Raw genomic sequence first — 22,482 nt, 5'->3', positions numbered from 1 at the left:
TAGTAAGCTTTAACAAGTTTTACCTGCTAGACTGGTCAGATGATGGTCTGGGTGGCAGAGGCTCCACAGAAAACAGTTCTTCACTTCCCTGCATGGCATCTATACTAGTGCTAGCAAGGGTAAAGGGTGCTGTAGGACGTGCAATTCCCATCCTGACTGGAATAATTAGAGATTCTGCTACATTGCACAACTCTTCAACAGCATAGGGCAATAATGCCTGGAATACACGTTTACATTTTCCAATTGGCTGTGGAATAAAATTGCTGGTGGAAAAATACAGAAAGATAAATGTCAAATGCATCTTTTTTTCCCAAAAAACTTTATGGCAATGTTAATTGTCCTAATTTTTTTTTTCTCAAAAAATCATCTCTAAGAGATACATGTTTATAGAAACAATATGCACCTATTCAAGTCAGTGAAAAACATATAATTCAATAATTCAAGATTAAAGCTGGATATCTAAAGCTACTACTGACAAACAACCATACACTGTAATTTTAATATGCTTAAAAAACCTATTTCCAAAAACCCTAACACTGTAAACAAAAGGTTTGGTATGAACATGTAAGTTTAACAAGCACTGCATTAAGAAGTTACATGACATACCAGCAGCTATTGTGCATCTTTCCAAATCTGTCTAAACAACACAAAATAATTCAGATGTTTCGCCCTATTGTTGATTTTTATCAACTCATTTTATAAGAAAAAAGAAATGTAAAGAAAGGAAAAAACCACCACAATCAACACACATCTTCATCACTTACTTTTTCTTTTTGGAGGAAGCCATCTCCACACTAAGAATGACAAACACTCTTGCCACAGACCGCAGGAATCTCATTGTAACAGCAATAGCTTCTTCTCTGCGTCCTGGCGTATACTTGTTTTGCAATTCCTTTACCAGAGTACCCAGCAAAGTATCTAACAGCTGAAGAAAGAGATTGCAACTCATTCATTGCGTGCAATTTTGAAGCATGAAACAAGAGAGACTAAGACTCAAAGGGAGATCACAGTTGTAACAGTATAAATTTATAAAACCAATATTAACTTGAAGTTATTTCCAAATTAGGTTCCAAGTACATGACCTGAGATACTTCATAATATGGTATTATTCAAAAAACCTATGTAAAACATGGCTAAGGGTCCTTACCAAAATGTCTGCTGTACATTTGACAATAAGGCAGTGTGTAAAACAGTCCAAGCGAATAGTTCCACTTTGCTGATTAAGGTAAACTTGCTCTTCAGGCAGAAGATGACCTATCCTACTGCTTGCACTAAGACTTGGAAAAAACAAAAAGAAAGGAAATAAATTTATATAAGCCAGCAGGTGCCAAATACCAGATCAAACTTTACATCAACAACTATGTGTTGATACACACGGGTCTTTATTTTCCTGGGAGCCAAACATGATCATGGATTTCAGCGCATTCCAGTCTTGTAAAACACGTTCCAGAGCTAGCTGGGCAAAACGAGGAGGTTCTAAATCATGATCAGGCATATCAGAATCTAGAAAGACAAAACAAAATAAAAGAAACAGAAAAGTGTAATGCAGAGGTACCAAAATACAAAATTTGCCATTTATTTCACTGAAATAGCTCATACCTTCAGGATTTGCAGTTTTACGATTACGATCTTCCCTGATTCTAGGTGGTCTGTACTGGCAGTGTTCTACAGTTTGCCTGGCAACTGTCTGTACTAAAAACAACAGCAGATGTTCTCCCCTGTAATGAAAAAATTGTTAGTGGACATAGGATATACCACATATATTTACAAAATAATTTTAAAAATCTGCCCTAGTCAATGCTAATATGAACTTGCCTGCTATTTGGCATGGTAACAAGATTTGTGGTGGTGAGCAGGCGGTAAAGGAGATCAAGGCGAGCAGACTTTTGTCCAGCAATTAGTGTTTTACACTTGCACTTTTCCCAGCAATCACAGTAGGCTGTTGGTGATGTTCGTTTGAGCCTACAAGAAACAGAAAAGGTGAACTGCAGCACTGTTCAGTAACATACCAAATCTTTTCTACACAAGCTGAGGTTGTTAGTATACACTCTTAGACTCCTCCTGGAGTTTTTTGTTTCTGATAGTAGCAAAATGCCAAAACCTAGCTTAAAAAAGAGAAATACAGATTTTATATGTGGTAGCACTTGATGCCTGTCATCCATGTTTCCTACACTCATCTTAAGAGGGATGTTTTGCTACAGAGCTTTTCATACTTAGTAAAACTCATTGAAGATCATTTATTCTTCCCTAAACCAGACTGATCCAAGAAAGTTAAGCTGAAAATACTCATGATATGCAGTAAAATCTCAGTAGCTATTACAGTGCTGAGAATATCTTTATAATTGTATTTATTAGTTTATTACAGCTAGAATATTAACTTTTACACCCTGTAACAACAGCACAGAAAACATGCAGCTTCAAAGCTTTAGGCCAGGTTGATCTGAGATTTCTTAGTTGTTGTTGACTTTTTAATTTGTTACAGCTGATTTTTAAAATATTAATATCCTACATTTCTTTCCAAAAATTCACAAGAATGATCTGTCATTTGGATTCATAAAACTCTGAGGGGCACCCAAAATGAAAAAAACACAGTATTATTTAGATATAATGTTCTCACAACATTACACACTATGAGAATTATTCATTTATTCTAAATACTACCAAGTGGAAAGTACAAAACCACTTCAGGTTACTCTTTCAATTCTAACCTATTAAATAAACCTTACAGAGTAGATGAAAAACTATTTCATTAATCTTCTATTCTCTAAGTTTGGAACACTTCAAACAAAGAAAATATTTATTAAGTATTAGTAAACAAAAGAAACCATAAAATATGATTTAATTATAAGAAATGGAACACAATACTTACTTGCAGTCATGTCCTTTGTGACAGACCCTTGCACATTCTGTACAACAACAAAGTGATTCCAACAGGCCACAGGTTCGGCATTCAAATATATCCTAAAAGAAAAGAAAAGAAAAAATATATATTGTATAGCTTTTCCTCACAGTGCTTGCAATCTCACAGTATTTCAGGTAACAATAAAACTGCACTTGTTTAAACTGATGCCTAAACTTAGGTCAATTCTAGAAAGTGAAACTTTGTTGTTAAACTAGAATAGGCAGTGTTTTCAAAGAGCCATGTCTATCAAAATTCTTGCCAAAGTTAGCCAGAGGAGAAAAGCCACACCCAGTAATAACCATCCTGTGAGGAACACAGTAGCTTTGAGGCTATGTATCAGTTTGGGGAGGCAATAACTACACCTGACTTAAAAATTACAGAAATTTAAACAATGAAATTAATAATTTAAAAATCAGATTAGTAGACCCTATGTAACACAATACATGGCTGAAACACATTTCTATTTGCTTTTTTAAAAAAAGCTTACTTGATTAATATGTTCTGCACCAGTCCAGGTAAAACTGCATGTATCATTACAACACAAAACATACAAAGGAGAGTCATCTGGATTTGTACCGGAAGGACAAACCATTCCCATAAACACATCATCTTCTTTTTCACTGGAAGTTGCTTCAGCTAAAATAATAGAATGAAAGTGTTAAAAACAATCTCCCCAGAAAAAACCTCAAAAAAACCCACCAAAAGAATCCATTCTTGGTAGATGCTTCCCATTACAAAATCTCATACGGCATTAGAAGTTTGTATAAAACCTGCTACAGCTTTTTAAGAAAACTTTCTGCATGTCATATTATTTCTTATAGAAGCCACTGTAAATTCCTGACTGAAAAACACAACCATTATCTCTTCCCCAGTTTTAAATTCACTAGTATTTTAATCAGTTCAATGAATCACCATTTTGAAGGATTATGGAACATATTCTTAAAAGGAGTACTCTTGTCACACACACAGTCCTACAGAACTGTGGTGTGACAAGGTCTAATGTGCTTGAGTTTTTCCTCAAATTCAATTTCACATACTTCTCCTAAAAAAATAAATACCAACATTAAAGGAGAGTCACAAAATATTTGTTTGTATAAGTCTTTCAAGGAACAGGATCTAGCTTAGCATATCACTGTATCATATCAGGTTTTTTTCAATTTCAAGAAAGAAGTTCCATGTGATACCTTTGCTCTACCAAAAAATAGCACCTTAATCCACTTAATCCACCTTAATGCCAAAAAGACTAAAAAGAACATAATAACATTCATAGAAATCTATGGCAATATACGAACGGCAAAAGAGAAAGATACTCCATAACAGCAAAATTTCCAAAACATGCAGCAATCTACAGCGTTAGTAATGACTCTGCACACATGCCAAAGTTTAGAAGGAAACCACACACTAACAATTACTAAAACTGTTGTACCTTTAGCAATTTTCTGTGCAGTTTCAAGAATTGTAATTGCAGCAGGATATGCCCGGCCACTGACAGCTGACATAAATGGTGTCATGCCTCTCGCATCCCTAGGCAAAAAAAACCCAACAGACAAGTTAAAACATTGAATTTTTTCATTTACATCTCAACAGGAGATGTAGGATGCAAATATATGAAAACTTAGCACTGCTGATCCTGTGCAAACAGAAAAACCACAGCGTGAATAAGCACTCATGTTTATTTTATTCTCTGAAACAGACATCCTTTTAAAGGATGGCAAGACACAATACAGCTGCAGTCTAACATTCTCAATTTTAATTAACAGACCTTTTTTGTAACCTTTTTAAAAAGGCTTCTTCTATGTAATTGATTACGGTAATATTTCTAAGGATTGTGAGAACTCATATGAAAATCCTTACTTAGCTGACAGCAATTCTCGAAGATAAGGCTGTAGAACAACACTATCACACAGCAATTTCAGTATGAAATGAGCATTTGCCTTCCGATCCTTCGATTCTACTACAGAGGGTTCTGTAGAAGGACCTGTAGTAAGGAAAAAAAAATTGCAGAGAAACAGTTTTTCCTCAAAAAATGACTACCTACTAAAAGCAAGTAATTCACTGGGGTGAGTAGCTGGTAACTTGACTACTCAGTGGTTTCAGCAATACTTCACTGAAGTACTGTAAATTTCAGTTCCAAATTATATTTGAAATACAGACTAATCCAAATTTCATGCTGATTACCATAGTTCTATGTATTTGTCACTCTCCATGTATTTACATAAAACATAGTATGGTGCTTCATTTACTTTCTGCACACTCGAGAAATTCTGCTTCAATCCAATCTTCATCTGATAAGAGGCATTTTCATATGCAGAAAGTCTGTGCAAGCAAAGACAGCTTTTGAGATAAGTTTCGTTCTAAAGCATAATCATATAAGCAGGATGTCCTCACCTGGTATTGTGGAGGTGCTGGGTCCTTGGCCGGTGCCAGTCGCTGCTGTGGTAAGAGATCCCACAGCGGGGGCCAGGATAAAATCAATGTCACCATCTTTCAGTAAACAGAACAGCAGGATGTATATCAATACATAAAAACATCCCTAACAACATGCTCTTGCTGCAATGTCTAACACACTGCAGGTTTTCTGTATTTATCTGGTAATTTTTCCCACAAACGGCCACATTCCTAGGTCTGTGATGTAACTCAGCATTACAAAGCAGACTTCCCAGCAGTTTGCCACCAGCATGAAAAGGCACATACTGGATTTAAAAACAGCTGTTAAGTCTTCAGTAAACTCTTAAAGTTATCTCAATGAACACCTGCTACACATCAATGGCATTAGACAGATTTCAGTGTGAGACTAAATTAAGTTATTATTCACCTTAAAAGCCATTGGTTCTTTATCAAATCTCTCCTACAGTCTAATGTGATAGATGAGCAGACTTACCTGGATCCATTGCAGGAGGATCTGGAACCCAGCTGGGAGGAGCTATTGGTGGAGAAACTGGGTCCTGGTGATCACTTGAAGAAGCACCAGCTTCATGTCTGCCCAATCCAGCAGCTCTCAAAGATCTTCTCATCATTTCCCTTAATCTCAAACTAAATACAAAACCAAGCCAGAAAGGCTCTCATTTTCATTTATAATTAGAACGTATTTAAGAAAAAAATTCACACTGAAAAAGAAAACCAAACTATTACCATTTAATTTCAGCATAAACAAGAATGAGACCAGGTATTTTTCTTTACATTTTGTTGTACCAGAATGTTTTAGCCTTGGAAGAGGAGTCACTCAGCAATGCTTCAAATCAGATCTGAGGCCAGAACACATCCCTAGGCACCACAGCACTGCCCCTTGCAGGCAGCAGCTAGATGGGCATTCTTACTGCTATCTGACATTCCTTTTAACCCAAGCTCATTACCAGGAGTGTTAAGCTTTTGCAAGGATTTGCTCTTGTTGCTACTGCTTTTTAAAATCTAACTACAAGAAGAGGTTAGTGGAAGGATAAAAAATGAGTCTTGACAGAAGTTCTTTTTAATGACTGCTTAGAATAAAATGAATCAACTTAAAATTCTCCCCCAGTGGTGTTATGTTGTTCTCAGTATTATTCCTCTGCTTAAGTGACCATCCCCCTCAGGAATTCTCTGAAAACAAGCCTGGTCACTATCACAGTTCTGTGATACTTAATACCTCCTGGTAAAGAACACTAGAGCTTATCTTCAAATTCTATTTCTCCACAAGGAGGAACTTCTCCACTTCACAACTGACAGACAAAGCATCAACCCCGGAAAACAAGATTAGTTTAAAATATCCCACCATTAGTTCACACACAAAAAAAGGTTCAAAAAGCCACTAGAGCTCTAGTTTGGTGCTTATAGAATTGAAATCCAATTTTAAGCTAGCAACTGAGGCCCACTCCTAAACTACACGAAACGAAAGAATTAATAACACACTGGTAGTTAATACAGAAATTAGCAGACAGAAAACAAGAAGAAAGCATTACTCAGTTTACCTCCTGCTGCTTGATGATCCTGCCCTATTTCCTGGACCATTACTTGACACAACAGAGATTGCATTTGCAATAGCTTCCACAGCTGAGAGCCTTTCAGCAAATGTGTTCCTTTCAGAGCGCTCTGCTTCTGAAAAATTAAGAAAAGCGTCAGTGCTAAAATTTTACTTGGGAAAATTATAAGAAAGGAGTATAAAATATGTCACTAATTTTTTTAACATTTAGAGAGACAGACTAGGTTCATATACAAATTTTTATTTCAGATGAGCTTAACAATGATTCTAATTAAGCTTTCAGCATCATCAACAGACAAGGTCCTATCATGTAGCCAATTCTAGACGCTTGCTGAGTCAAGACTTCAAAAACACTGATAAAAACAAACAAAACAAAACAAATTAAACACAAACAACAACAATGAAGGAGAAAAAAACCACACAAAAACAAACAAATAAAACTGCCAAAACACAAGACCAGGAGAACAAGAAAAAAACCCACACTTCACAATGAGCATCCATGAATAATGCAAATGTATGCAATTCTTATATACACACTCTAGGTATGAACATGCTTAGGAGAACTGTGCTTGGAGTATAAGAAGGCAGTACAATCAGTTTACACCACAAAAAACTAGCACTTCTTCTAACATCTACAACCCTAAGCACCATAACACTTACAGGTTCTACTCATAATGAGGACTGAATTTTGTCGAGTCAGATATAGAATATTAAAGCGAGATACAGAACAATTTTTAAAAAAAAAACAGGTTTTGGTACAGACTAGATGGAAAAGGTGTATTTCTGTATAAAGAAAAGTAATTCCTTGAAGTGGCTCTCATCATTCTTTTCAGGGCATGTCTCAAAGTTGCGAGGGCCACTGCTCACTTTTCATTCAAAAGCTTTTCAAACTGAGAGTTACCATTCTCTGCACACTTATTTTCACCAGTGACACTATTAAGGCCTGGACAGCCTTTTTTTATCCCCTCTTTTTTTTTTTAATACAAAAGCACTATTAATACCTTTCATTCAAAGAATGAAAGAATAAGGTAATCTGACTGTGTGTCTGCTGTTATGGTAAGTTTATTCTTTAACTATTTCTACTCATCACTACCCTAAGTAAAAGAGATCCTAGGTTTTGCTTGTTCACAAGCATGTGCAGGTTTCTTAGGCAAAGTTCACCAACTACCCAAAGCAGACAGCTATTCAACAGTTAGCAGTGAGAGAATACTACTCTTCTGTCCCTAGCTACAAGTTGATTCGTAGCTGTAAATTAATTTCCATTGTATTTGTGCTGTACTCCTTTCTCTAGTTCTCATAACTCATGACCCATCACTTCTGGACCCCTTACACAAGGACTCACAGCTGTTGAGAGTGATCCCTCAAGCAATACAACCACTCTCTGCAGCAGAGGTTTCACCTGTTCTGGACAAAGTAATCTGTAACTGAATTTTCACTGCTCCACTTAGAAAGCTAGCATTTGTTTTTGGAGAACCATCAGTTGTAAATGCTTTGGCTCTAATGGGTGATTTCTGTTCTACTGTCTAATGAAATCTGCCCCAGCTCTCCAGGCAAAAACTCCCAGTTTTGATGTGCTCAGTGATCTTAGCTGAAACTTAGTATCACAACTTTTTAATGTTTTGATACGCTTTGGACCGTTTTTTTAGACATGCTTTTCCCAAGATCCCTTCTACTGGCAAGACTGAGGAGATGCCAATTCACAGAAACAGAGCAGCTTTCCCCCAGCTTTGCAGGTCTGGGGCCACTTTTCCTGCAATTCATTTATCATTTATCTAACACTGCAGGAGCTATAGCAAAACTAGGCACAAGATGTGAGAAAGAAAAACAAAACAAAACAAAACAAAACACAAAACTAAAAAACCCCACCAAAAACAACCAAACAAAAAACCCACGCTTATCCCTGCCATCAGTATTTCCTTTCTGACACTTAAGAAATCTATACGAACAAGAGCGAAGAATCTCAAGCAAGAACTAGCTGGGAAGTGGTACTACATTCTGAAATTGTAAAGAAGCATCATATCTGGATGTCTGGAATTGAAGCCTTTACTTCTAAATCAAACTTCTTTTACAGTTTAAGAGATGAACATGTAATGTATGTCACCACTGTCCTCCAGATGATAAACTGAAAATAAGCTTGTCCTAATATCCATCACTAACAGTTACAGTGGAAGCTAAATGTGACCTGAATCTAAAGATATGAATCTCCTTCAAGGACAAGTTTTATGAGGGAAAAAGAGAGAGGCAGAGGAGTGTTACAAGTCTATCAGGTTCATGTTTTTCGTTTTTCACAAAGTTAAATTACACCCAAATGAAGTTACTGAAAAAAATGTCAAGGTTGCAAAGACAAGCACTCAAATTAGGAAAAGTCAGAAAATAAATTTGCCTATGCATCCTTATTTCAACTTTCGTGCATGCTTATAGTAATGCAATCTTCAGTTACACAGTTAGGTGTTGTTTATTTTGGTTTGGGTTTTCTGTTTTGGATTGTTTTGTCACCCCACCTGCCCTGTGCCCAGCAACAAGACCCCTGCCTCAATCAGTGCACAGGATGGACGACACACTAAAGATGAAGGGTTCTACAGACAGCAGGCTGCTTATGCCTTGTTTGCTGCAACATTAGGGAGGGGTTTAAGGCACCAACAGCTTGGGAAGGAGAGGGGGAACACTGTGTTGTGCTTAATGCCCCGAACATCACTTTGGAAAACTGGAACCTATTTCTGCCACATCTATCAGTACACAGAACTTTGTGAAACAAATTTTTACAAGTTATTGTGATACATTGTACTCATTTCTGGACACCTAAAAGGTGCCTGGCTCACAGATATAATTAACATTCACAGCATAACTAAAACTCCGATTAATCCATGTCTAGAATTCAGTGTTTTGAAGTAACACCTACTCAAAATCAGGCCCTAAGCTTCTCAAACAGAACACTCAAAATTAGTTAATAGCTTTGAATACAGGAAAACTTCAAGCTATAATAAAACTCCGAGCAAGAGATGAGAAAGCTGCACATTACCCTCGTTTTATAAATAGGGATATGAGGAACATTTAAGGTCTATAAATGACTAAAATTCAATGACAGCACCATACAAAAATCCCACAAGGAAGTTCATTCGTTATTCAGTGCAGGGTTTGTATGGTGTGCAAGAGTAAGGAATGGGGCTACACACTGAATGATGAGGATAAAAAGAAATATTGAATAGCTACCCATTCGGTGAGCACCGTCCATCTTGTGCACTGAATGAGGTAGTCCTGTGGAAAAAATAGTATGACGGTGTAATTAAAGACCATTTCACAATGCATACCCGTGTACAGCACGTGGGTGAACTTAATTCTGCCACTGCCTAATTTTTGAGTGCTTGACTTAGCAACCTTGTTCTGTTAACATGCTTTTTACATAAGAGTATTTAACAGACATTTAAAAATGGTGTCAGTAACTGCCATTAATAGGTCGCTCTTCCACATTTCTTAATACATATCAATGACAAGTAGCATTTCTAATTAAAGGTCTTAACATATACTAGAACACTTCACAATTTTAAATACCATTTTTCATAAATTTTACTAGTGATATAAAGGGGATAGTAGGGATACAAAGATAGAAAAATACTCTTTATCTAAAACTAACATGTAAATGTCAAAAGATTTTACAATCAATAAAAACAGCTTAGTGCTCTTAACTATTGAATTCTTATAAAATGCTCATGAAACCTTTTGACAGTAATAAAAATGTTGTCCTTGAAAGGCCGGGGCACATTTTAGGTGCTAAATTTTAATATACCCATATATGAAGAATGAAGCCTTTGTTTCATATTTTCTTGAAAATTCATGAAAAGATTATTTTCAAACTATTCTCATTATATTGTTGAGCTCACCCTCTTCCTCTTTCGTTTCCTTGTTGCTCGTTGGAAAGCATACAGACACACAGGCATGCAGAATATTACGGTTTCCATCACATCTATGGCCAAGGAACGTCTGCAACATCTGTGGATTCTGATCCAAGACAACTGCTTGTTCAAGATTCATCAGGTATTGTCTGCAAGCCTCATAGTCACATCGAAGAATGTGCTGCATCAATGTTTGTTTCTGTACTCAAAAGAATAAAATATTTTAGAAATGTAAAGCACAAAAGCTTGTAAGCTTTTTAAAAATGTAAAATGTAAATTTAAATTTAAATTTTTAAAAATTAAAAATGTAAGCTCCATAAATACTTCTAATTTTGAAATTAATAGGAAGGTCTTCATCCCCAACACTGGCTGGAAGTTAGTGCAGGAGCTGCTCAGAATATGCATCATCTTAATTATAGCACTGTTAAAAACAGTTGTGTGCACTCAGGCACAGACAAGCAAAAGGAACGGAGCAGCAGAAGCCATTAGGCTTACAAAAGCATTCCTTTGGCTTCACAGTCGGATTCTTAAGATAGATTACTTCCATTTCATAGTTCCATGTAACATGGGAAAAGTGATACAACTGAAAAAGCCCAAGGATCTACACGACCGAGTTCCAATCTAGTTCTTTTTAAACAAGTGATTTATGTGGTGAGAAGTGAATGAACAGAAGCTGTTGAAAGTCTGAGAGGTTCACTCCATATATAACCAGTTTTTCCATAATGATGGAGTATTCCTTCACTGTGAAATCAATCTCAGCCTAACAGGTACACAGTACCTCCGGGTAGCAGCAGAACTAACAAATTACTGACAAGATTTTACAAGTATGACATATAAATTCACAGCACAACTCCTCATACAACATTACTGATGAGGACAGAACTCTACAGGTGACTGAAGTGAAAAAACCTTCACTTTCCTCTCCTGGTTTCCTAGTGCATGCTCCAAATAGATAATTAAAAAAAAAAAAATATATTGCATTCTCAGGGATCATTTAACCAAAACAAGCTGCTGGATCCCTGAGAAAAATTGTGCACCCATGAGAAAAATGAAACTGCACGGTGACAGCAGATATAAAAATGTAACTATTTCAAGATCAATGCCCAAAAACACCTTACTAATTAAAAGCCTGATACAGAAGTCATGCACCACCCAAAAAAGGTCTTTCACTTTACTTGGCAATGTTGATGTTTTCATGTTTCTAAGAGAATCTTCAGTTGAAATTAGCTTCTTTCAAATAGTGAAAATATAAATCAGTATCTAAACATGAGGCTGCTTTAAGCATAACTTTATAAAAGCAAGAGGAAAAAAAAAGCACATAATTTGGCAGCAAAGAAAATATTTTACCTCAACAGCCATAATGATAATAGCAGCTTTCTTTTTGATGGTCGAGTTAGCAGGAAGATTTGTTAAGGAATGAACACCCATTCCAAGACTACTAATAGGTGGAAGATCAAGCCAGTCAGGGTCTCGTATCCCACCCATACAATCTTTTGCCATTGGATAGATTGTGCCATTTCCATCTCTAAGAATAATAGGTGATTCCTACATTTGGGGAAAAAAAGTTTCATTATTAAGTCTCCTCAATTTATAAATACTATCCTTCCCAAAAGGTGCAGTTCTTGACTGCCAACAATTACAACAGTTTACCCAAGATTCTCATTTATGTCATTGACTCCTATCAATACAAGTGGTGCAATATAAGATAGGAAATTCCCTTTTGCAAATGCCTGAAATGTGCTTAACATAATAAATATTACTAAAAGTATCTTCCTTGTGATATACATTCATTAATTAACATTACCAATGAAACAAATAATACCTATACTTTTAGCTTACTTAAATGCTCCAAGTAAAGTTGAATATATTGAAATGAAACACTGAAATTCAATTATTTTGCAACAAATGTTCCCTTCAATTCTCCCAAAGTATACCATGTTTGTGGAAGAGCTGCACAAAACCTCTATCACTTTTAGTGAATCTGTACTTTTAGTCAATTACAGATTAATTTTTTGTTAATATTTCCATTCATTCTCAAGAGTGGATTTATATCTGACCCAGTTTCAAATTATAGCTAGATCACATTCCAAAATGCAGCTAGATAAGAAGTTGATACTAATGCAAGAACCATTCTGTCACCTTTTTTTCCCTTTTTTTTTACATTCCAGGTATAGTTTAAGTAAGATGTGTTTAGGTAAGTTCATTGCTATTCCCCTCCTGCCATCAAAATATTGAAGGCAGCAGCAAGTTTTCCATAACCTGTTTGAAAAACTATTTCTTTGCAAGATTTTGGAAGTCTTACAGAAGGTTGTACAATCTCATTCTAAGTTGACAGAAGTGAAGTGCAGTGAGGTTAAATGATTGAGACACAAAACCACAAACCTGTCCAGCTGTAAAAATAGCAACACTTCTCTCATTCTGACCCAGGAATGCAATGCTACTAGTAGGGAAATTATTTTCCTGTTCAGCCTTTCCTGTGGCAAGATCAAATATGCAGTATCGAACCCAGTTTCCAGTTTTCAGAACAGCATGCACTCCTTCAAAGACACATGAAGAAAAAAGTTAATGCATTTTATGGATGGCATCCAGTAAAAGAACTGCTAACTAAAGCACTTTCAAGGAATTAGTCTTATCAATGGAAGCACCTGTTTATGTCATTTTGAAAGCAGGTGTTTTTCACTTGGATGACAGACAGGTAATAAAGAAACCAACAGATTTGGACTCACAGGGTAAGTCCTACTTACCTTTTGAATCGACATTTACTGCTAGGATCTCTGTTTTTTCAGGAATACACAACTTTTTGGGTGTTCTTTGAAAACAGTCAGGAACTTTCGGAGTTCCGCCAGTTTTCACAACCTGAAAACAAATGTAAAATTTTTAGCTGCAATTAAGCATACGTAGTGCTGACACTTCAAAATACTGATTCTTTTCCTCCATGTTTCACAAACACATACCTGCAGTTCATCTATTCTGAGCAGCCTACAGTCTTGAAGGAGAGAAGAAGGATCAGGATCGGAATTAGAACTGCTCTGACAGTTTGCATTATTGGAGGTGCCTGGAAATTTCACAGCAACATATGCACCATCCACTTTTAGCACCTACAGGCAGAACACATTAGAGTATTACCAAAAGGCTGAACAGAATCTGATTTGCTTCAATATAAACCACACCTTTTTCAGAGAGAGGAAAAATTTTACAATGTCCAGTGATAAAATTGTATAGCTCTTGGTCATTAGCCTTGTCATTTTGCCAAAATTACTGTAATTTGAAAAACTTGGATTTCCTAATGACCTCATAAGCATCCTTAATCATATCAAAGGTCCCTCCATTTCAACATCCTACATCCATCAGGAGCCAATATCAGTTGACTAGAGAAGCTCCTACTAGTACTCCCCTGGTCTCTTTCCAACTTCCACCTCCTGGAAACAGCAGGACAATTTCATGTTTAATATCCTGGACAGACCTTCTCTTATTAATTTGTGCAATCACGTTTGGAAATAAACACTATTCTTGTGGCACTGAATTCTATACATTAGCCAACAATTCAACAACAACAAAGTCTACACTGCTCCTTCCTCAAGTGCCCTCTAGCTCTTACACTACAAGATAAAGGAAAAAACTTTTTTTGGCCCCACCTGAAAATTTTTAGTGTTCTTTCCTCAACAAGACTACACCGTGGAAAAAAGACCTGTTGGTTTATGGGTCTAGTACTTGCTCTGTACACCCAGTGATCAAGTTCTCCACCCAGTCCCTTAGGACTGAAGGATACAGACAAGTGTGTCCACATGTTCCTCAAGTGTGTGTGTCTGTCCTTCTCTGGCCCCCCAAGGAAACAGAAGCTTTTCAACCCCACACTGACACAGGCATCTCTAAAGACTGTAAGGCTCTCTGAAGAGTTGCTGCCATGCATATCTAATCAGAACTGTCAAAACAGGCTTCCTTGATACAGGAACCTGTGCTATCACCAAACACCAAAGCCCTTTGAATTTCCAGATGAGACCATAGTTTTCTCAAAATGAAAACAAAACTAAGGCAAAAGGGGATGGGGACAGAACAGACAATATTGAATTATGAGCAGAAATAAGAAGTCTGTGTGCTCTCAGTCTTGATCAAAACTAGATATAAGCAACCATCAGTCTTTAATAAGCCCTAATTTCTCCATAGTATCTACGCAGAAAGTGCTTAGCAAAGTAACCTTTGTTAAACCTTTTTTAAAGTCTCCAACCATAAAAAAATGTATCTCAAATTTTCAAGATACTGGATGTAAGAAAAATCCAGGCACTTCCATGTTTTCTCCCAATTTCTCTAGGTAAGTGCAGCCTATCAAGTGCACTAGAGAAAATGATATATTGACAAACCTTAAAGCATTAGCTGATTTTTTCTGTAACAAAGATTACTGTGGATAGAGTTACAGCAGTTTCTCCCTACATGCTGAACCTTCACTCTAGAAGCAGAATTACAAGTTCTAGTAGTAGAGCATCACTGACAGCTGTAAGAATACTACCCAAAAATTTTGAAATTCAGACTGAGTCAAGATTCACAAACATTAGCCATCTTCTGGACTATACAAAGACAGATTTGTATTGAGATTGGCAAAACAACTCTCTAGACAAAAACTGTGGTTTAGTAAAAAAAGTTTTTCCATGTACATTTAGATGTTTCTAAGATAATCAGACTAACTTATAAGCCTGTAATCACACACCATTGGTTCAATCAGAGCTTCTAGTCCACCATGCAGAGTCTCTTTCTTTTTTTTTTTTTAAATGACTAAATGTTGTTACATGAACTTTATAAACTTGGGCTGCCTTCTGATGGAAGCACACCTTAAGAAAAGGTACAATTCCCCAATTTTTAACATATCCTATCTCCAAAATTAAAAGGTTTTTACTGCATGCTTTCTGTTTTTTTTATCAACTACATCATTTCTCACTTATATCACTTTTGATGTATTCCGAGAAATGACAGTTTTTGCTGGAATTCTTACGGCATCCACATGACAAATATTTCTTCCCATTCTCGAGGAAGATCATGTATTTTTAAAAACTAAAAAAAAATATGCTTATTAAGATTTTGCTAAGAAGATAACAACCCCTTCAAACTAAAATCAGTTATTTAGTTAAAGTTAATACTACAGCTGTCAGTATACAGAAAGAAAATAAAACTATCTCTGATGTAGTAAATAACAAGCTTGAGAGAAGCATTTGATAACAACTGTACACACAGAAAACTCCAAAACAAGATCTGGCACAGTGAACCAGCACCAAACAAGATAAATATGCAACATAAACATTTCTCTTTAACTGAATTTATGTAAGTCTGAGATAACTGAAAAACTCATTACAAAAATAAAATGCAAAAACTTAAAGGATTAAGATGCTTTAGCTTACAGAACAAATGTACTGCTGAAACTGCTAACTGCAGAAGTTTCACCAATTAGAAACAAGCATTTTACATAACTACGTATACAATATGTGCCTTACTAGGTCTTAATAAGAGAATGAATTGAATGAAAAAAGCAAGCAACAAAAACCAGAAAATTAAGTAATTTTTTCTGAAAAGCAGAGTGCCTTTTTAGTGCCTTTTCAACTACAAGATAATGACACCTGGTCTTTTAAATAGAATTTAAAAAAAATATTTGAGAAACTAAAATATGAACACAGTTGTTAACTTCTTTATCCTAACTATCAACCCACTTCCACAGTCCCTAACAGCAGAATGCCACTGGCAATCATTGAATCTTTCCAGAATCACTACATTCCTCCTCAAAACACAGCAGCAGAAGACTAGGGAAAATAATTTTTTTTTAGTTCCTATCCAATTTTCTTTTTGAAATGGAAGAAATTTTAACATCACAGAAAAGGCTTCATCTCTATCCCACAGGTAGAATGAACACCTTCAAAGAAATACTGGCACAATTTTAAAAAATACTCAACTTTGAAAGATTACAGAATCCTAATAGGGAGTGAACAACTCTTCTAGGACAAAATCCAGTCTGAGCTTTTTCAATTTATCCTTCTCATTGGAAGGCTTCAATCTCAGACAGGAATAAAAGAAAAAAAAAAACAACCAAAAAAACAGCAAGTTCAAGTGACTGACTGAAATAACGCAAAACAAAGTAAGAACAAACTACTCAATGCAAATTTATGTTTTACAAAATTCCTAGGAGCTGATAGGTTTTCTGAATGTAGGAACTGCAGAACTGGTAATACACAGGATTCTCACCTGGTTGAGGATAACTTTGATGACCAGAAGGTGTTTGGGGAGGCCTTGGACACTGCCAATGGAAAGCCTCAGACCAAAACGAACCGCAGCTGCCAAAGAAGAAAAAAGCAGCTCCAACCCAGGTTCCCCATCCCTCTGTTCTAGCAGTGGTTTCAAACACCATTTAAGCCATTTCAGAAGAAGTGATCCAGAAGCTAATGTGGTTAAGTAAAATATCCCAAAGAGCATGGGATCAACAGAAGAAAGCTTTTATCCCTCTGATACCAGTGAGCAGTAACAAAGGCTTATTTCAGCCTGTATCTTTTCTCAACAACACTAAAAGAACACTCCATCAGACTTCTCACCAACACAGACAAGAGATGGGACAAGTGCCAGGCTATTTCATTCCATCAGTCTTCCATTAGAGGTTGATAATCCTGGAATGATTACCTCTTCCATCTAGTGACAGACTTGGAGGAAAAAAGGCTTAATTTTACTCCAAGTCATGAAGGATTTAAATTGAAATGAGATTGGAAGATAATAAATTCCAAGGAGCAAGGAGATGACTAACTACAAGAGTGTATCTAGCAGACATGCATTCTTAATCTCTTTCAAGACCACCCCAGTGTAAGAACTTAGCACTCTCATCACACTCTCTGGTCATTCACTGCTTTGGCATCATATGAAATCCACACTTACAAAGCAGTGTGCAAAATGCAGGCTGCACAATCTACTGGTATCAGAATGATCACAAACACTCATCTTGCGACCTTTAGCACTCAGGGGAGAGCTGTTACATTATCAACAAAATGCCCAGAGAGACACGTGCACTTTAGGAGTCAACACCTTCTACCTGCCAACCATCCCACAGAACACAGCAGGGGTCATGGAAAGATGTTTAAACAAACAGTTTTAGAGACATCATGAACCTGCTGCATATATCCAAAACCACGAGGACATTAAGATTTCTAGAAACAAAACTATTTCAGGAACACAGGCTGCACATCAGTAAATCTGAACCCCTTCCTTTTCTATCTCTAAATTCTACCTCCCAAAGACTAAGTGAAAATTTTTCTTTTTCTGTAAAACAAAGAATTATATAAATAATTTTAACAGGTGGCAAACATTTTGACAGAAGCTCATGGCTACCTAATTAATTTTATTTTAAAGAATATAAAAGTTCAAACTTTCAGATGCTCTTACAGGTAAAAAATAAAAAATAAAAAAAATGTACAGGTACAAAATAATTGCTTTATTCTTCTTACTCCTTCAAATCTGAATTACTAAATAAAGCAAGATTTTTTGCCTCAGAAATCAGTTAGTTTAGTGCAATTGACTTCATATTGTGCTCAAAAAATATCCACCAAATTACGGATAATAATAATATGTTCTCATGCAAGATGCTCATGCCACTGAAGCCACCCGTAACAATACATCAAAGATGTGACTTTTCAGACTGTCCACAGGTAAACAGAAGACATGGAATACCAGATTAATGTATATCTGGGTGGACTATAAGAGGGGTAGAACTTCTTAACTCAGTTAGTCCTAAGAGCCCAAACTCATCTAATCTTGTTTTTGCAGTCTGAACCTCTGTACACACACATTCAAAAATTACTTATGGATACAATAGTCATACTATTCAGAATTAAAATCCTCTTTGTGCTTAATTCAGCTCACAACAAGCTCAATTACAAACATTACTGTTCCAGAATGAACAATGTTGCTCTGGAGTCTATTGGAGAAAACTGCCAAGGGTAACTCTTCTGCACACTAAGGTGCCTCTGGTTTTTCCTCATGCAATCACACAACTGATCCAAATTACAACAGAACATATAACAAGGCTTAAACTTTTTAAAATGCAGTCAATAAACTGCATTTCTGACTTTAACCTGGACACCACCAGGCAAAAAGTAGTTATTATTTTGTCTGCTGGATTCCACTCTAGCAAGCCCTGAAGATCAAGTATTACAAAACTGTAAAAGGAAAAACATGAATGGCAGTATATATCACTGGAAAAGGACAGCATGCTTTATGAAAGAAAACAAGCATTTTTGCCATAAACAACTAATCTAGAATAGAATCAGCACCAGAAACTGTATTCTGAAGACATGCCACTTACTGATTTTAGCATTCCAGTGAAAATATAAAAATTCAAGCTCTTTTATACTGATTATAGTAGATCTTGATGCAATACAAAGACACCTTTGCAAGTGCATACAGAAATAGTAGAACTCTCTGTACTGAAAATCTTAGGATCTAAAACAAGAAGGACAGATAAGGACAAGAGGGACTTTCCCAAAGATGGTATAAGAGGAAAACAATGCTTTCAGCAACTTCAGCTAGATCTCAAAATCTTATTTATAGAAATTGAAGTGTTACAGTGTACTAAGTTGCTCCATATTCCCTTTTGCAGAAATGACCTAAACTTGACAATGAAAATTCATTGTGAGCCTGCTCTTTCCAAAGATACTACTCAAGGCAAATCTTACGCTGCCACACAAGTAAAACCATTAGGGATGAAACTAAAATAACGCTTATTAACTTCAGCTGCCTTCTGTTGGAAAGTTATCAATCACATTTTTTTAAACCTTCTATTAATCAAGTAGAAAGCAACCCAATCTTTTCCTTTTGAGGAAAACCTTATTGGTTTTCTCCCTGCTTTTATTTTTGAAAAGCATACCAGAGAACTGTCTAGAGGACCGAATCGCTCCTAACATCACACAACAGTGCCAAGGGGAAAAAGGACTATTTTCCTCTAAGTGGCTCTTGAGTCAGAGCAAAGATTTATTAGAGACAAAATGAAAACATTACAAGGATTAAGCAAAGGTACTTTCTGGAGTAATAAATCAAATAACTTTATAATCATATTAATGAAGTGTGTAATTTCTAACCAAAATATTTCTGTTCTTTGGTTCACAGACCATGAGATTCACCCAAATATTCTACCTATGTGTATGTAAAAGTCAGGCAAAATTGGTGGAACCCTTCACAATGTCATTGGACATGTGTACGTTATTGCTCAACACAACAAAATAATATTTTGGATGAAACAACATCTGTTTTTCTTAATATTGGGGATTAACTTAAAATTTTTGAGATTTATCACATTTTACTCACAACACACCTGCTCTATTATTACCATTCTGTTATGGAAAAATATAAACACAGCTAAAATAGTCATCAGAAACATTCTCAAGCATCCCCCAAAAGTATGATTTTTTTTTTAAACAGCTTATCTAAAAGAAAAAACTTTTTTTTCCCCCTCCCCAAAAACAGTGGGACAGTGTATTATAGATTTTAGACAAACCTTGCCAACAGGAACATTCTTAACATCTTCCACAAACACAACTTCCCTCAGAGACCACTGTTCCTCATTCACTTTCTCCTCCTCTTTCGGGGCAGGAGTAGATCGTCGTCGCTCTGAGACAAAGAAGTTATTACCAAAAAGAAAGACTTGACATACTTAATCAAAGCATCAAAATGCAATGCTCAGTAAACACCAAACCTTTTCCCCCAAGAGATTATCAGCAGTCAAATGTTGAAATTAATAAGAGGTTAGTCAGAGCTACCTAACAAGTATATCACATCACTTTCATGTTTTTCTGTGGATTTGGGACTAATGAAGCCTATATGATAAGCAAAGCAATTTTTAAAGATATTTAAGAAAAGTAATTAGAATACAATATTTTTTTAAAATTTTAAACACTACAGTAACTAGAATACAAAAAATTAAAATACAAGGAACAAGCCCTGTTTTGGGAGGGCTCGCATACTCGTGCTGTAAAATGGCTGACACTGTGAGACCATTCAGTCACCCCTGATAGAGTGCTTTATATCAACCTTACAAAAAGTCTGCTTGCCTAACACATATGGATTAGTTGGCAAACTTTTAGAAGAGCAAATGAGAATAGTTGTATGGGCTAATGGCAATTGCAATACAGTTAGATCTGCTGCAGACTTTATCTGAACAGCAACTGTAGTATACTCAGAATCAAATATCAGCATATAACATGGCTAAATTAACAGCGACAAGAACCTTTAATCTTCCAAGTTGAGTATACAGTGTAATTAATACTAGCAACATATTTAAAGTAAGAAGAAGAGAACTTCTAAGCTAATTGTACAATTAACGTCAAACACTAATTCAAAAACCCAAGTGAAGTTGTATCCAATGGAAAATTACAGCTGAATGAACTGCAAAAGAAATCAATAGTAAAAGACCTTAGTAAAATTAGTGAGCACTGTAGATCTGGGCAGATGAGATTCTCAGTCACTGCACAAGGCCATTTGAGTCATTAGGTCAATACTTCATAAAACCGAAGTTTGTGAACAATCAGAAGGAAAAGCCACAGAGAGAAGGTTTCTTCAAATAAGAGCAATGTAATTACATTTTATAAACTAATGTGTTTAAATTGAGAGGAAAAAAATGCTTAAGGAGTAATAATACACAAATTTGTATGTAGTCTTTCAGGTTTTTAAGCACAACGTCCCTGACTGTTTTTGTATGTTAATAAAGAATGTCTTGCTTTAGATACCTATTTTGTAACCGATAGAAACTACTGCTTTCTGCATTGACTTTCAACTACAAGGCAAGCTGTTCAACAGCAGCTTAATCTTTAAAGAAGTTTTCCAAAACAAGTTCAATTTCTGGGCTGCAAAGAAACTCATTACCACAGTGCAATTAAAAATTAATAAATCTTCAGAATTTCCTCTTGATCACCTCCTGACAGATATCTTTGATTGTGAGAACTGTTATGCTTATGCAGACACACCTTACATTGAGGACTCACTGCTTATACATTTATTTAACACTGACAATTCACAGATTATTCAAAGTCTATTACAAAATCCTTTATCTATACTGCAGCACAGACTGAAAGACCAAAGAATTCTGAAATTAGTACAGAATCACTGTAGAACTGCCTTTTATGGAAACCTCTTAGCTACACAATTATTTATGTTTACTCTGAGCTACACATTACTTACTATATGGCATTGATGCACTGCTTGCTATTGAGGATGCATCACTACAAGTGGAAGCTGGGGATGGTGGAGGACCCATCTCAGTTTTCACTGGTTCCTGTTTGCTTTCAGGCCTAGAATAAAAGTTAATACTCAGAATGAAGAAAGAAAAAAGTGAAATGTTTTCTGTGACAATAGACAAAAGCACCAATGTATCCCAGCATTGCTCCTCTAATAATACCTCAAAGAAGTAACTCCTCACTTGTAAATGACCATCCTAACCAACAAGGCTGTAAATCTTGAGGTTGGGGATGGTGCAATGCTGCTTAATCAGGGATTAGCTTAACTTTAACCGAGCAGTGATACACTGTTACAGAAAATAAACATGATGATCATCTGAGGAAAGAATTATTAGCTTTATACAATTACCTGAAACTACAGAACTGCTAAACATTTTCAAGCTTAACTTGAAATTGTTTAAATCTGCTATAAGAAACATTTAAATGGCAACTGTCAACCCCCAAAATAATGTTTTTATTACTATGGAGGGGCTGAAACAGATCTGTTTA

At 36.0% G+C, this 22,482-nt stretch overlaps 1 protein-coding gene across 37 annotated transcripts in view; it reads right to left on the bottom strand.

The window, feature by feature from the left end:
* Positions 1-22,482, bottom strand: part of UBR5 (ubiquitin protein ligase E3 component n-recognin 5) — a 91,178-nt gene that overhangs the window by 21,087 nt on the left and 47,609 nt on the right. For 8 of the 37 annotated variants that reach the window (XM_086886187.1, XM_086886309.1, XM_086887019.1 and 5 more), the window contains 21 exons: positions 21,938-22,047; positions 20,259-20,371; positions 13,702-13,845; positions 13,492-13,603; positions 13,130-13,284; positions 12,095-12,292; positions 10,736-10,946; positions 10,068-10,112; positions 6,847-6,973; positions 5,784-5,935; positions 5,291-5,386; positions 4,757-4,880; positions 4,329-4,426; positions 3,390-3,538; positions 2,870-2,961; positions 1,816-1,962; positions 1,600-1,718; positions 1,377-1,503; positions 1,148-1,277; positions 765-925; positions 24-263 (listed from right to left, as the gene is read on the bottom strand). In XM_086886187.1, the coding sequence (XP_086742313.1) occupies positions 24-263; positions 765-925; positions 1,148-1,277; positions 1,377-1,503; positions 1,600-1,718; positions 1,816-1,962; positions 2,870-2,961; positions 3,390-3,538; positions 4,329-4,426; positions 4,757-4,880; positions 5,291-5,386; positions 5,784-5,935; positions 6,847-6,973; positions 10,068-10,112; positions 10,736-10,946; positions 12,095-12,292; positions 13,130-13,284; positions 13,492-13,603; positions 13,702-13,845; positions 20,259-20,371; positions 21,938-22,047 (2,850 nt within the window). The remainder of the gene's footprint in view (positions 1-23; positions 264-764; positions 926-1,147; positions 1,278-1,376; positions 1,504-1,599; positions 1,719-1,815; positions 1,963-2,869; positions 2,962-3,389; positions 3,539-4,328; positions 4,427-4,756; positions 4,881-5,290; positions 5,387-5,783; positions 5,936-6,846; positions 6,974-10,067; positions 10,113-10,735; positions 10,947-12,094; positions 12,293-13,129; positions 13,285-13,491; positions 13,604-13,701; positions 13,846-20,258; positions 20,372-21,937; positions 22,048-22,482) is intronic. The other 29 variants (XM_086886441.1, XM_086886586.1, XM_086887605.1 and 26 more) reach the window with 9 other exon arrangements.

Source organism: Cyanistes caeruleus, chromosome 1 (assembly GCF_971803275.1).
Source record: "Cyanistes caeruleus chromosome 1, bCyaCae1.hap1.1, whole genome shotgun sequence".
Classification (NCBI taxonomy): domain Eukaryota; kingdom Metazoa; phylum Chordata; class Aves; order Passeriformes; family Paridae; genus Cyanistes; species Cyanistes caeruleus.
Note: the sequence above shows the minus strand (reverse complement) of the source record. Positions and strands in the feature narration are given on the sequence as shown.